At 32.8% G+C, this 16,384-nt stretch overlaps 1 protein-coding gene across 1 annotated transcript in view; it reads left to right on the top strand.

Moving 5' to 3' along the window:
- Positions 1–9,234, top strand: part of ARMC4 (Armadillo repeat-containing protein 4) — a 39,820-nt gene extending 30,586 nt beyond the window's left edge. The window contains exons 11-13 of the mRNA XM_051215002.1: positions 4,078–4,266; positions 7,182–7,430; positions 8,581–9,234. Coding sequence (XP_051068189.1) covers positions 4,078–4,266; positions 7,182–7,430; positions 8,581–8,991 — 849 coding nt within the window. The 3' untranslated portion in view covers positions 8,992–9,234. The remainder of the gene's footprint in view (positions 1–4,077; positions 4,267–7,181; positions 7,431–8,580) is intronic.
- The last annotated feature ends 7,150 nt before the right edge of the window (positions 9,235–16,384 follow it).

The following is a 16,384-nucleotide window of genomic DNA, read 5'->3' as shown; positions in this document are numbered from 1 at the left end:
GCTAGTGACTGCTGTGTCTATCCCGCTAGTATGACACAAAGCGCCCAAATTTTGAAGAACAATAAAATTGATCACAATCCAATTGATGAGGAATTTACTAGATTGTAAAATATAACACCCTTGTCAGCTTTAAACTTCTTATGTGATATGGATAATTGTTTTCGTATCATAGTGCTGTTGCATTCAGTACATTTTCCAGTTTTATAACAACTGCCCCAAAACAAATCCAATGAATTCCATCTCCCTGGTTTCTAATACGTCAACAGATTACCACATTTAATAAAATGTTTTTCGTAACGTGGTCATGGCTGAATATACTGTAACATGTGAATAATATAAACTTGGATTAGTCCGAAATTCATCATGTGTAATTTATACCGATGTATTTTCAAAAGGTGTAGATTATAATCCCACAGGAGACACTTGAATAAAAACCATTCGGTTACTTTTATGAGTATTCTACAGATATATTAAATCGAATACGATAATATTAGTTGGACGATTAGTATCGCTTTCATTTCACCACGTGCAAATGAATACTCACATGTCATACAACTGAATGATCAAATGAAATATTTTGTTAACACTTCCAAGATATCCTCATCAGAGTCATTAGGGAATGTTTGTGGAGTTCCCTATTTGTGTACTACACAACTCTTGATGAATGGCTGCCGAATCAAATCTAATTTTGAGTCTTTTTTGATAGCAGTTTATTATTCATCCGGTACATTATATAACTAAAGAGATATCTTCATAGAGAAAATTTACCAGTAAACTCTCAAGCAATTGAGATAGAATCTTTCTCTTTTGTTCGAGACTAAAAACCAATGAAGGGAATGTGAATAATTGAACGCATAATCATATGACATATGTACACATGTTTAGTTTTTCATGACACAGAAACTCAAGAAAATGGTCATTATGAATACAGATTTCTTCAAACAGTGAAAACCAACAAGTAATCACTCATTAAACCTACTTTTATAAATCTTCATATTGACATTGGTTAAAAATAAATAAACAATTGATGCTTTTAGTAGTTAAGATCATGAGTCAATTGAAGCTAGACCACCATGGAAAACCTGATACCACTGGACTGTCGTTTTGTCCTAGTATGTGACTCCTCAGCAGTGCGAATCCACGATCCTAGGACCCATCGGTCTCGTGTGCGAACGCTTAACCTCTAGACCACTAAGCCAGCATCCAATGGTGTTAATGTCTAACTTCAGTTAATCCACAAAATTGAGCGACAAGTCCATCATTGTTATCTCACAATAGACCTGGTTGAACTCCACTGGTCACTGCTTTTCACCAGAACTCCAAGAAATATCTCTTGAAGCAAGTCACTAGGGTTTTTGTGGATATTATAATAATTTAGTCATTAAAATCATGAGTCTTTTACGAAAACAGTTTTAGCTTTCAAAAAGCTATCAGATTATCAACAATGTTAAATAGTTCATTTTCGAATCTACCCAAAAGATATACTTAAATTTTTGTCATCAATTTGTCATCGTCTCTGAACTTATCTCTTTTTCTATGGATTCACTTCAATAGTTTCAATTTTTCATCATTCCTAAAGCTTCTGTCTATCTATTTCTTAAATCATGTTCTAAATCCCTAGTATTGTAACTATAATCTTAACAAGACTGTAAATAGATTTATGTACAACAGAAACAAAGATGTGTCTATTTTAATTTTGTGATACAAATAAATAGTCAAGTTATCGGCTTTGCTGTTTTGTTTTTTTCCGGAGTTAAATGAAGAGAATAAACAAAATATCTTGCATTTACTGCTCATTATGATCTTCCCCTACTCTCCTTAAATCATCAAACTATTATCAGCTATAGAATAAATAAATAATAGATACCGTTTTCCAGCTGTTAAATTATAATATACGATTTTACTTATCAATACGGAGGTTTATGAAGATCAGTGAATGTTTATTTTTTCTTATCACGAACATATATAATTTAAACATTCATTGAAAACCAAGATGCACTAGACACTTGTTTCGTTCTAGTATAGGACTACTTATCTATATGCATTCATTATCCTATCAAGGATGAACATTAGAAAATAAATAGATTTCAATCAAGTGGAACTTTTATGGTAGACTTGATATATGGGTATTTTTACTACAAAAATATTATATAGATAAATGTCCATGATAAGCTATACATATATATTGCAAATAATGAATAAAATGTTTATGTCATTGAAATTCAGGTAACTACATATAAGATACAGAATTGCATTACTCCATTTATTATTCCCTATTTTTATTGACGAGATCTCGATATGTTTTTCCGGAAAACCAAACAAACCATAATTTCTCAAATATTTTAGTTAATAAAAAGTTTTATTTTTCTTCAAATATTCATAGTGATGGTAGTTAATTTAGTTTTGCTATTCAAGTCACCATTTAATAATTGACTGTTTTGAAATTACTACAAATCACTAAACACTGTAATTTGCATAAAGTTGAATTTTTGTAGTGTGTGTTACTGATGTCGGTAGATATAAGTAGTATGTATCATCTATCAAAAATGAAATACCTGGTAGGTTAAGAAGATCAAAGAAAAGAGAATGAGAACAGAGAATGATTGGTGTAGGAACGAAGGAATAATGAAATTTGAGACAATTGATTGATATTTTGCGAATGAAATATTCACTGTATGGTTATCAGATTTTACTAAGACGTTTTATAATTTTGTATTCACATACATTCAATTGTCACTACTTGTGTACTCGTTCATTACAGAACTAATCAATGAGTAATACTGAGATAAAAGTAAGTAAGCGGAATACATATTTATCATTCACATTGATCATGTACTTTAGTAAATAATGATAACGTCAACTGGAGTTTGAGAGAAATTACAAGCCTATGTTAATGACATGAACATATAGATTATTTGATCACTGATATGAGTTTTACACGAAACTATAGGAATTCGTCTGAAATTCTTTTGATAACGGAAATGGATTTTTGGGTGATAGTAGTAAATTAAAGAGTGGACTATTCTAAGAATATTCATTGCAAACCTTACTGTCTTTACGACAGTTTCTCTCTCTCTCTCTCTCTCTCTCTCTCTCTATATATATATATATATATATATATATATATATATAATTACCCGATAACAACGCCTTTTACCGTGTAGCTGAATGATATGGCTATGTAGAGCTGAAGGTCCCATATGCGACTGGAGGTTCGCCATTGGTATTGTGGATGGTTCGGCATTGCTTTGGCAAGTTTTGCTGACTATTCATGCACAAAATTGGTTTGCTGGTTAACCGATTTCATTCATGCTGGTGGTTTCTTTTCAGTGTTCTCAAGGGCCATTGTTACTGGAACATTGTAAGGCATGTAGCCATTGCTAACATTCATGAGTTTGACTGTCGTATAAGCGGAATAGGTCAACTTTGACCTGTTTGTTCAGATACACGCGATCATTGATCGGAATAACTATACATGTGACGTGAATGTGTATATGAATGGTTCGAATGGTCCACCAGGGTGCTTGGTCCCTGTGTGGTTGCACCACAGGATTGAGCTGTACTATTCAGATTGTACCGTTAAAGCCTAGGCGGTGTCTGGCTCTCCTGTTAAACGGGATTTAGCTGAACTGTTTGGGTTGTCACATGAAAGTCTGGATGGTGTCTGGTTCTCCTGAAAACCAATTTAAAATTACCCTGACCCACAAGGGTATATTGTATAACTATGAATGACATAGATTTGATTCCTTCAGAGCTCATAAGTTTCCTAAACATTATAGACATAGCTCGCTGACTAGTATCGAATATCACGAAACCTATGTCCACGGTTCATATTCGGCTACCTCAAACCACCTGTTATTTCAACATGATGCACGTGATGTCGACTCACCTACAATCATCCTAGTCTTACTTGATTAATGAAGTTCTGTCAACACTAGAAGAACTTGGTAAATATGACACTGATCAGTCAATTGTAATCTGACATTATATATATATATATATATATATATATTCAAAACAACTCACCAAACACAACTTTTAAATAATTTTTGTCATTCTTCATCACTATTACTACAGGATGCTGGTGAACTAGTACGTTCATTTGTTGGTGGACTTGAATTAATTGTCAGTTTATTAAATTCAAAGGATTTGGAGGTCTTAGCTGCTGTTTGCGCCGCTGTTTCAAAAATTGCAGAGGATGAAGAAAATCTAGCTGTAATTACTGATCATGGTGTAGTCCCATTATTATCACGTTTGACACACACGGTAATAAAATGTTTCATAATTATTTTTTCAAAGATAATATATGAGGATAACCAGAATAAACATAGACGAAGTAGTTATGAACTACTCGTATTAGCGCGCAATTTTAACAATGAGGGTTTATCTACGTCTTAGATTATAAGATCTACTTTGTTTTATTTACGCTTGTTACCCCTCATGAAGGAACATAAGTCTTCGACCAGGATCCTCCAACCAACTCTGTCTTTGGTTCTTCTTCCAGCTGTTGTCAAGCGCTGTTCATTCCTTTTATGTCTGACTACAATTTTTGCCCCTGTTTATCCTTCATTTTCCTTATTTTCTTTAACTGGAGGATTCTAAGCTAGCCCTTGCCTGTTGATTCAGTCTGATGATTTCTGAAACATATGTCCTATCCACTTTCAACGTCTTGTCCTAACTTTCCCTTCAGCAGCAAGTTGGTTTGTTCTCTCTCACAGTAGGTTGTTGCTGATGGTATCTGACCAGCGGAAATATAGTATCTTGCGTAGACAACTGTTTAGAAATACTTTTACCTTCTTGATGAGGGTTGTCGTAGTAATCCAAGTTTCAGCTCCGTACAGTAGAACTGTCTTGACGTTCGTATTGAAGATTCTGACTTTGATATTTTTTGACAGTTGTTTTGAGTTTCATATGTTCTTCAACTGTAAAAACGCTGCACTTTCTTTGTCAATCCATGACTTCACATCTCCATCAGATCCTCCTTGTTCATCGATGAAACTGCTCATGTACATGAATGTTTCCACTTCTGCCAGAGCTTCTCCATCAAGTGTGATTGAGTTGGTGTTCTCCATGTTGAGTTTGAGGATATCGCTTTTTCATTTGTGTATGTTGAGGACTGCTGATGCAGAGGCTACTGCTAAACTAGTTGCCTTCATCCGCATTTGTTGGCGTGTATGGGATAGAATAGTCAGGTCATTTGCGAAGTCCAATTCATCTAGTTGCATCCAACCTATGCCTTTGTAGTTCTCAAACTTTCTCAAATCTCCTTTCTCTGGTATCTTTTGAGGTATCCTTCTTTCCAGTCTGTCGTCACTTGTTTCTCCTCTCAGATTTTCCTGAAAGGAGCATGGAACACGTTTGCACGTTCCTCTATATCTAACTTCAGTGCATCAGCCGGCATACTTCCACACTTCTAATTTCTTCAATAGTTGGTGAATTGATATTGATTGGAAAGTCTTTGCGTGCTGCTTTTATGCCTTGTAGGTTCCGTAAGGCTGGTCTACTCAAGAGTTACTCAAAGTGTTCTGCCTACTTGTTTCACAGTCCGTGAATTTCAGCGTTTGCCCTTCCTTCTTTGTTTTCAAGTGATCACGCTGGTTTACCATATTTCCCTGCCAGTTTCTTCGTTGTATCATGTATCTGCTTCATATTTTCTCCTCTTTTAGCTTCTTCCGCTGTCGTTGCTAGGCTATAGGCGTATTTCTCCGTGTTCTTCCCTTCAGCAATCTTAGGGTATCAATAGAAATCCACCCTTTATGCTGGTGCTTGTCGTGACCAAGGATCTCCTGACATGTTGAAGTTATTGCTTCTTTTGTACATTTTCAGTTCTCGTTCATAGTGGTTTTCTCTTCTTGGAGTAGATCGTATAATGCTTGGAACCTGTTGCTGAGAGCTATATTGAATTTCTTGAGTTAGTCAGTATCTCGAAGGAATACTGTATTAAACTTTCGTAACGTTAATTCTATTGTTATCCAGTGCTTCCTTAGCTTTAGTTTCACCTTGGTCTCCACCAAGTGGTGATCTGAAGCTAAAACACCTCCTCTCTTCGTTCTTACGTCTTCCATGGACCTTTCGAATTTTTCATTGATGCAAATGTGATCGATTTGGTTGTCTGTAGTGTGGTTTTATGTATACGTTTTTTGAAGGTATACAAATTTACGATCTTTCTTCATCCTCGTTCTTTTCTTCGGGTCCATGTCGTCTCATGATATCTTTATACTTGGTGTTGTCCATTCCGACTTTGGCGTTTAGTTCTGTCTTAACGACTGGGTCCTTTACTGAACATTTTTGTACGATGAACTACAGCTTTCCATCGGACTGATCTTTATCGTCTCCACCACCCTCGCATGTAAGTGCATAGCACTGGTTGACATTCATTGTAATCCTTTCCTTCTTTGCTTTGAGGGATGCTTTGATGATCCTCGATCCATGAGATTCCCATCCTATAAGAGCTTTTCGTGTTTACTTAGACGGCATCGATGTTAAGTTAATTCGGTTATTTATTTACTCTGAAGAAGCGGCTTAGATGAAGTCACGAAACTCCATAAATACAATTCTACTTATTGGGATATAACAAAAATACTTTTTTATCATTGACCAAACTAGTATAAATGAAGTTTATCTTGTGAAAATGGAATTATCCGTTCTCAAGTCAACCACATTTAACCAAAAGAATTAGCACTCGACAAGGAACCAAGGTAGAAATATTGTTGTTATCTTTTAGTAGCCACTCAAGCTATCACAATAAACAACGGTCTCCAATTTCCCTGGTAGTTAATACTCCCTGAATTTTTATTAAAACTAATTTATTGACTTTTACGAATATTCGTCAATATTATAATGAACAGTTTGATAGAGATTGAGCACCAAGTATAGAGAAGACACTATATGTGAAATTTACACTTTGACTGTGATTACCCTGAAGAAGTCCAGACAAGTTTGGTGGACGAAACGTCGGAATTATTAAAATTTCAATCGCTGAGATTATTTTTAATATAATTTTCACACATAATTTATTGACTATTACACGAAACATCTTTTCAGCATAAAATATGTCAGATGTAATTAACTGCTCTGTAGTAAGCATATCCTGTAGATAAAGTTTTGCATTAAACAGTTCAGATACCATTTTTAACTCACCATAAATACTCTTATCGTCTTTTTTAAAAATAATCTAATAGAAAGATGATCGCCTTCGATGTCCATTAACCGATGCTATAGCAAAGTGTTGTACATGGGGAACAAATCGCATTGATTTTGGCCGTGCTGGTGCTGTTATACCTATTGTTCGTTATCTTAAATCATCGGATCCAAATGTTCATAGGTCAACTGCTAAAGCATTATTTCAACTCAGTCGTGATCCAAATAATTGTGTTTCAATGCATCAAGTCAATGTGGTAAAGTATTTATTACAAATGGTCGGCTCTTCAGTAAGTGGTCAACAATCTCATCTTTAATCTAACAAGATAATAGAGGTATAGAGTTCTTTTCCTTATGGAAGACAAAACATTAGTAACTTTTCCATTTATTATAATTCAAAACTCTATGTCATTCACTGTCAAAATTTCTCGAGTATTTCATGAAGCCAACCATGAAAACCAAGCGATTTAAGACAACCAAACATTGCATTTAATACTTACCTCTGCTGACCTCCTCGATGATAAGCGGAATCTGTATCTCGTAAACTTTCAAACAAACTTTTTTTATATATTGATTGTTTAAATCTTCCCATTGTTGTTTAGGTATATAATTGGTCAGTTTCGTTTTAGCATATGTGTATCCTGTGCAGATTGCCTCAATATTACCATTAAGTCACAAACATTTTACGCTGGTATAGATAGTAGCTAACAATGAAATTTAGGAATATAGTTTTGTCCTATCTACACTCAATAGCAAAGTGCAAGATGCGATGCTGTTTGAAGTGAACTATACGATGTTTGAATCCTGGAGTGAACGTCGGCTCTGGGATGCAACTACATTCATCTGATGAGTCCCAAATAGGACGAAACGTTCGTCCTAGATTCCACTGGCAGCCACTACTTATCTTTGCTTAAAATAGTTGAATAGTACCGTGTTCATTGTATGATTCGTATCCATTTGTTTTACTGGTCTGCCGACTCATGTGTGTACATATTTTATCATTCTTAAACATATACAAAATATTCACATTTTATCTATATTGTTTAATGGCTCTCCAACTAGCCATGGTTTGTTATAAATACAATTTCCGAGTCTATAGATTGGCCGGACTATAATTTATGAACGAACCTAGAACAATTCCAAACTGACCTTTTATTAGATCCAAAATAAGGTTATGAATTATTCTCAGGAGTTGGTATTGGTAATTAGTGTCATACGTTATAGTTAAGAGTTAGAGTCCGGGTTTTCATAACAAAATGACATCAATTTTAATGTCAGAATCCTATTCAGCCATAAAGATCAATGAATTTTGTGAAAACGTTCATGAGTTACAATCTTGATTACTTCATCCACAAATTATTGTCCTGAAGATAGATCCTTTTAAAGAAATGTCATTATGTAATGAATTTATTTACTTAATTCTTTCTCTATTTTTTAAAGGATCCAGAACTTCAAACTGCCAGTGCTGGTTGTATAAGTAATATAAGGAGGTTAGCTTTAGCAAATGAAAAAGTTCATTTGACAAAATTACACGAAAAAGTTAAATTCAATGCTGTTAAAAATTCAACTGTTAAAAAATCATCAAAAAATAAAACAAGTCCTAATCATCATCATCATCAACAACATTATGAACAAGAAGAAAATCAAGAACCACAAAAGAATCATTCACATGAAGAAACAGATTTCAATGAGAAATCAATTGTCAGTGATGATCATATTTCTAATCTTGATGATACAGCTGTTCGTACAACGCTATCTGATACCATAGAAACACCTTCTGGAGAAGTGAATAATTCCTTAAAAGCATCACCACAAATTGTAACAGATTCAAATATTTCATCACCAAAATAAGACAGATATTATTTTAGAATTAGATATCTTCAACTTTCATTCCATTATGTAATTGAACTGGGGTAAACACAAAACTATGTATTCACTTAAGTTTATAGGATATATGTGACTGGTGATTATAATCATCATGAATAATAATTAACTATCCTGTCATTTCAATAAAGCTAATATATACGTATATGTAGATGTTGTCCTGACAAGTTAATACCTCTATGAATAACAATAAATAATAATTATAAAGTATTTACCTTTGATTTTATCGTTAACATAATAACTTCATAATCTAATTGATTATTTACTAACAGAAGACAGAGTTTTTGGTGCTGTCACACTAATAATTTACAATACAAGGAGTACTCTGAGAAATCTTTAACAGTATGTAGTAGTAATCAGAGAAAGTATTAGCAGTCAATAAACCTGCTAATAGTAGTGGTAGTAGTAGTCAAACAAACCTGTTTGAACAAAATTGTTGAAGTAATTAACGTCAGTGTCAATATCTGCATAACACAGATCTGTTGAATACTTTAAATGTTCTCTATTATTTGATATGGAACTATCAAACTCGTATTGTCCATTGAAAAAATTCAACTCTATGCCAAAAAGCCTTAGATGCTAATCTAAGTCCTAAGCTAGCACCACAACACATTCCGGTAATTTTTAGCACAAAAAATCATCCAAACGTCTAACCATTCATGTGAGTCTAGAAATGACTAAAAAACATCATAGCTGAATATTGATCCCATACTTCACATACTTAACATAATCTTTTAGCAGCAAATTATAAATCATACACCTTTTGTGAGCGGTAGTCTGTTAAGCGAACATTTGATTCTCTTCATTACGATTACCTTAAGTGGTGCATTATCTGCTTTACTATTTTAAAAGAAAAACTGAGTTACATTATCTTTTTATGGAGCTGTCATTCAAGCCTTCCAGCTTATGGTTTAATCCAGATGGTAATGACGTAATGCCTACAGATAATTTTGCGTGATAAACACTGAATACTGCAGGTTCTTACCCCTGTGATCCGAGGACCTACTTAGAGTATTGGTTGGAAAATAGCATTCGCAAGCATACCAGACGAATGCCTTAATTCGTTAATCCTTTAGGCGATTGATGTACGGGACCTAATGAATTATCTTAAAGCTAATCCACTGCACATAAACTGATCAATGCTAGACGACCATTGAAAACCTGGAAACACCTGACGGTCGTTTTGTTCTATTATGAGACTACTCAACAATGAAAACCCAAAGTCTCGTACGAACCCTTAACCTTTAGACCACTGAGCCAGGATCCAACGGTGTTTATGTCTAACTTCAACCAATCCACGATATTGCGCAACCATCTTCCATTGCCTTTGATAAGTAACTACCTCACAACCGACACGGTTGAACTCCATTGATCACGACTTCTCACTAGAACTCCACGAGTTACCTCTCAAAGCAAGTCACTAGTGAACACATGATAATTGTCAGTATATAGTTGTGGAAATGATGGTCAATGGTGTTCTAGCATTGATCGATCCATGCTTTCAATAAAAACTCAGCAATCTCCACAACTTTATACTGATCAAAACAATGTATTTTTATGTGAAACACGAGCATGATTTTATCCATAACATGAAAATAAATCTGAGGAAATAATTGAAGAAAAACAATCTTAAGGTTTCTTGATTGAGTTAAAGAAAAAGTGAATTAATTCTGGATTAGTAATATGTTTTGATTAAAAATGTACATGATGAGATTTGTGTTTTATTTCTTCCAACGAAGAAACAGTTAAAATGATTGATTACTGTAATCCACGAAGTCATGGACATATTAATAAGTGTAGAATACCTGGTTGGTATCTTTATGATTGCTGTAACAAGTGGCTCAAAATCGTTTGAAATAATAAAGGTGTATCAACTCCTCTTTCTCTTCTCTCAGAATTTAAGCTTCTACATTTCTCACAATCTATTATTTAATTCACTAACTTATATTTTCTTGAATATTATTTTCAATACCTAATCTTTCCAGTTGCAATGAATACTGTTACTACGTCTATAATTGTGAGAATTCTCCTAAAACTTTAATCGATTTATGCTAATTGGGTAGTGATGTACATAAAGTTACAGCTGACTGAGCGATTAACATGATTGTGGAAGCGTTGAAATACTATAAAATTCATGAACCATTACTTTTTTTAAAAAAAAGTTTTCATCGATTCGATAAAGTTGTAATTTATTAATCCAATCTCAGTAATAGGTAGAATTGAGTGAAACTTTTCAAAGATTCCATATTTACTCAATGGAACAAAATGAATCCTTGGACATCTATATATTTCATTTATCATATTTTTTCAGCCTATTCTCATAATTCATTCTAGTTTACCATGATTAATAGACTTTCTGTAATATTGACAGATAATTCCCATTTAAAGAATAAAAATTAAAAACACAAAGTTCAGCGAAGGGATCTCTTTTCAACGAATTTATCATCAAGCTGTACAATTGCATATATCCGAAAATTTTCTTTGTATAAAGTACTAATTCCATGAGGAAATGTGAACACGAATAACCAAGATGACGTAATAAAAAGATTATAATACTAGATTACGTAATACGAATAATAACAATAGACTGAATATGTTAGTAACGAATTATAACGCGAATGATGTAAGGTGATTAGAATGTTTTTATCAGAAGGGGTTTTGTGGAGATTTTAGAAAGGTCAATAGTTGAAATCATGAGTCAATTGAAGCTAGGCCACTATGGAAAACCTGGTACCACTGGACGGCCGTTTCGTCCTAGTATGTGACTCCTCAGTAGTGCGCATCCACGATCCCATTCCCCGCGAGATTCGAACCCAGGACTCATGTTTTTGTTACGATAATTAAAGGTCACAGAGGTGTAAAAATAAATAGGGCGATATGATGAGTATTTATGAATAAAATAAAGAGAATATAAGACATAAGTAAAGGGAAACGCAGTAATAATAATGATAATAGTAAACTAATAATGATATTAACTAAGGCCAAGGTAACGATAACGATAAGACGTACTTCTTTTGTACGCATAGTTCTGGTTTAAACTTATGAATGTTTAGAGCTTCGGCTATTTTTATGAGTTGGATACGAAGAAATTTAGATAGATTTAAACGAATCATATATATATATATATATATATATATATATATATATATATATATACAACCTTAAAATCAAACTGCAGATCTGTAGAATAGTTACAGTCGATTAGGTATTCAAGTATAGAACTCCTAACTGCTTTTCTTTCACCTTTGTAGAACTACAGAATTAGTACTTTAACGATTGTACAGCTTGATAATAAATTCATTGAAAAGAGATCCCCTCGCTAAACTTCGTGTTTTTGGGTTTTTTTCTTTCTGTAATATGTTCAAACCATTTAACAGATCTTATGTTCTAGACAAATAATGCGTTATCGATTAGTTTGTTCTTTTCAAAATTATGAAATAACTATGATTCCAAATTTTAACAAACTGTTAAATAGAAAATTGAGTCACTAAGGTTTATCATTTAATATGCTTGAATAATTTGAAATTTATGATCAAATGAAGCAAAGATAGTTTTTTTATATTTATTCTTTAAATGGTTGACTCATTTATACTTTAAAGATAAAACTAAATGTTACCGGAAATAAACAAAAATGCACTTATCCAATGTTCATAATATGAGCCACGACAGTAACAATCACAACCTATCTTTACAGGTAAAAAAACAAACAAACGTTGGTTCATATATATTATTGCATTAATAGACCGTAGAACCATTAAGTCTACTTGATCTACTTGTTTTAAAAACACTTACTATGAGTATGTAACCTATGGTTAAATAATATTTTAAGCTAATCATAAATCGATAACAAGGGGGTTTGTGGAGATTTTAGTAATTTCAGCAGTTGAAATCATAAGTCAATTGAAGCTAGACCACCATGGAAAACCTGGTACCACTGAACGACCTTTTCGTCCTAGTATGGGACTCCTCAGCAGTGCGTACCCACGATCCCACTCCCCGCGAGATTCAAACCTAGGACCTATCAGTCTTGTGCGCGAGCACTTAACCATTACACCACTGAGTCGGCATCTAACGGCATCCATCCGTATAGGTACCTTAATGTGTTGACTGCATTTTTATGATAAATAGAAGTATTTCAATTATGGTATAAACTAGGAATCCCAGAAATAACACAATTGAATCAAGAAGTATTAGATAAGCACGAATGAATGTAATGTATTTGGAATTCCAAATCAAGCATTCAACAAGTTTAAAGGAATTATTAGTTCATACAAATACCACAATCTTTTTTCAGAAATCAATTACATAACTGTCTTCATTTACAACAAGAAATTCACTTATTTTGTTTTAAACAAATAGTTCATAAAAGCATTATTTGAAGTTATAGCGAATGTTTCATTTTTACTCAAAACTACTATAATACTCAACATTTAGTTATTTTGTTTTTTAAATTTCAATTCCTGCTTTTCAATCAAAATTGTGTCCTGAGGTATTTTTCAGTTGCATCAAGTACAAAATTACTACTTACCTATTTGTTAATTGCACTTTCATACATAAATAATGAACGTTTCTTTTCAAAGATGCTTGGAATATATTTATGTATGATCAATATTAGTCTAAATAAGTCTCTTCTTTATAGAATATATAACCGAATCAAAATTAATGCAAGTTTCTATATCCTCTGAAGAAGTGGCTTACACTGAGTCACGAAACGTCAGAAAATTTAATTTTTTAATTTATTGGGATATTACAATTATACATTTATTTATTTGCAACAATCTACCGAATGCTTAATTTATTCGAAATTATGAAGTCAAATCTTGATAATGACACCTACTAGATAAATCTTTTTCGTCTCTACCAATTATTCTTCAGGACAAGATTTTCATTTGGATTATTCAATGATGAGTAAAGTATGATCGGTTTTTGTATAGAGCGTACCCAAATAAAAACTAGGAATTTCTTACAGTACAGATGAATTGTACCAGAAACACTTCTTTGTTCTGATTAACTCATTCAATCTGTAGACTTTCTTTTTCTGTTCATAACGTAGTTGTAAAAATCTTTGATATTAATCAAATTTATTCGACTCATTCTTGAAAACTATTTAACTAATTGTGTAACTTGACTTTATTCTTAACAATTTTTATGAAGGATCTATTAATATTGCAGGTTTTACTAGCTGAAACCATTCAGTTTAGTCTTGTTCATATTGTTCATATGAAATAGATACACAGAAAAAGTCACAATCAAATATCTACCCTAATAGTTTCTTAAACACTAGTCATGATCATTATAATTAACACTGAACTACAATACAAATTCCTAAAATAATTAATGTTCATAATTCTAACTCCATAAGTAAGTGATCACTTGAAGAAACGAGCTATAATTCATAATTAATGCTATAAAACTAACAACTAAATTATATTAGGACAAATCATGACTAATGAAGTTCATCTAAGCATAGAGTAAAAGAGATCATTCGATAATGGTTGTTCACTACCATTATTTGAATAAAGTTGATGTATTACATTTGTTATATCCGAGCGAAGATTAAATCACTAGTAACTTCTGAGACATTAATTGACTAATATTGTCTATATATTCTTATGGTGTAACTATTCAACAAATAATTATGTATATTTATATTCTTATTATTATAAGCTTTAATTTCAACTATAGACTGTTACTATACGATTTATCATTCTTGAGTTATGGCCTGTCTCTTAATTACTATCTACCTCATTCACAGCCACTTTTTGGCTTTATTGTGTACACATGTTATTTTCTATTTTATGGTACGTTGTGGTCTGTCTGGTTGATATATAAACCGATTATGTTTGAAACAAATGATTCATATTGCAGAAGCTGGTATTGTTGTTCTGGACTCAAGTGGACTGGCTAGGCGTACATAGGACCAATAAGGACGCTAGGCTGCTCACACCGGTCGAACGTCATTGGTTTGGCATAGTGCTAAGATCGTATAAGTCGTATTTTCATTGGTAGATAGATCACGTGATAAAAGCTGGACATAAAATCATAACAACATTCTTATAGGATCGTAAATAGGAACTGCTGAGAAATTACAAATTAGAATACAACAACTAAACAATACAAATTTAACACAGAAATTTATTCTGAAATGTTAATTATTTTTAGTATTAATAACTTTATTCAATATTATATTTTTAGTCTAATATAGAATTCTCAGTACAAAGTATTTCTAATAGTTGAGATCATGAGTCAATTAAAGCTAGACCACCATGGAAAACCTGGAAGCACTGGATAGTCGTTTAATCTTACAATGTATTTCAACAAGTTGTTTTTTCTTATTTCTTGATCGATCCTGACGATCAATATTGAGTGATTGCCAGTTAGTTATCATCATTTTAGAAGTCGACATCTAAATAATATTCATTCTTTTCAATGCATATTACCAGCCATCACGATGTTTGTGGTTGCACATTTTTATAACTTGTACAACGAAAGGTCGTAAACATTTCACAAACACACCTAAATAGGTTATACAATTAATTAACATAATGATCTGTTAAAACAAACAGGGAAACAGATAACTTATTGAAACATTTAGATGTCAGGAACAGGTAGCCCAAATAGTTAAGTACGCCACTTTTTTAATGATTTATATCTATTCAAAACAGAATTTTAACTGAAAATGTAAACAAACAAACTACTGTAAAACGTCTACATTACTCTACTCAAATGTTAGCTAGTGATAAGAATCAACCACTGTTTTTTTTCAATATTTGAAATCATGAATCAATTCAAGCTAGACCATCATGAGAAACCTGGTACCACTGGACGACCATTTCATTCTAGTATGGGACTCCTCAGCAGTGCGCACCCACAATCTCACCCCTCTCAAGATTCGAACCCAAGACCCATCAGTCTTGCGAGAGAGCACTGAACCGGCATCCAACGGTGTTAATGTCCAACATCAATTGACTCATGATTTCAACTATTGAAATGACTAAAATATCCACACCGTTTTTTTCTAAAAAAAATTATTCTCATATGTGAAAACAAAGATTTCTTCAATGCATGGGATAATAATACTCGGGGAAAATGTTTCTGGTTCATTTAATTCAATATAATTTTTTCTTCTGATTTATTGAATCGTATAGTTGTGATGATAGTTTCAACGAAAAAAAACATTTTTTTTGAATGATTAATTAACATTATTGATTTTTATAAAAATGAGCATTGAACAACAATAATAATTGAATATCAAATAAGAAATGAATAAAAAAGAAAGGGACATTTTAATTAAACAATCACTGTATTCATTTTACAAATCATGAATTCGGTACATTTCCCCGATACAACACAGCATGCA

Source organism: Schistosoma haematobium, chromosome 2, assembly GCF_000699445.3.
Source record: "Schistosoma haematobium chromosome 2, whole genome shotgun sequence".
Classification (NCBI taxonomy): domain Eukaryota; kingdom Metazoa; phylum Platyhelminthes; class Trematoda; order Strigeidida; family Schistosomatidae; genus Schistosoma; species Schistosoma haematobium.
Note: the sequence above shows the minus strand (reverse complement) of the source record. Positions and strands in the feature narration are given on the sequence as shown.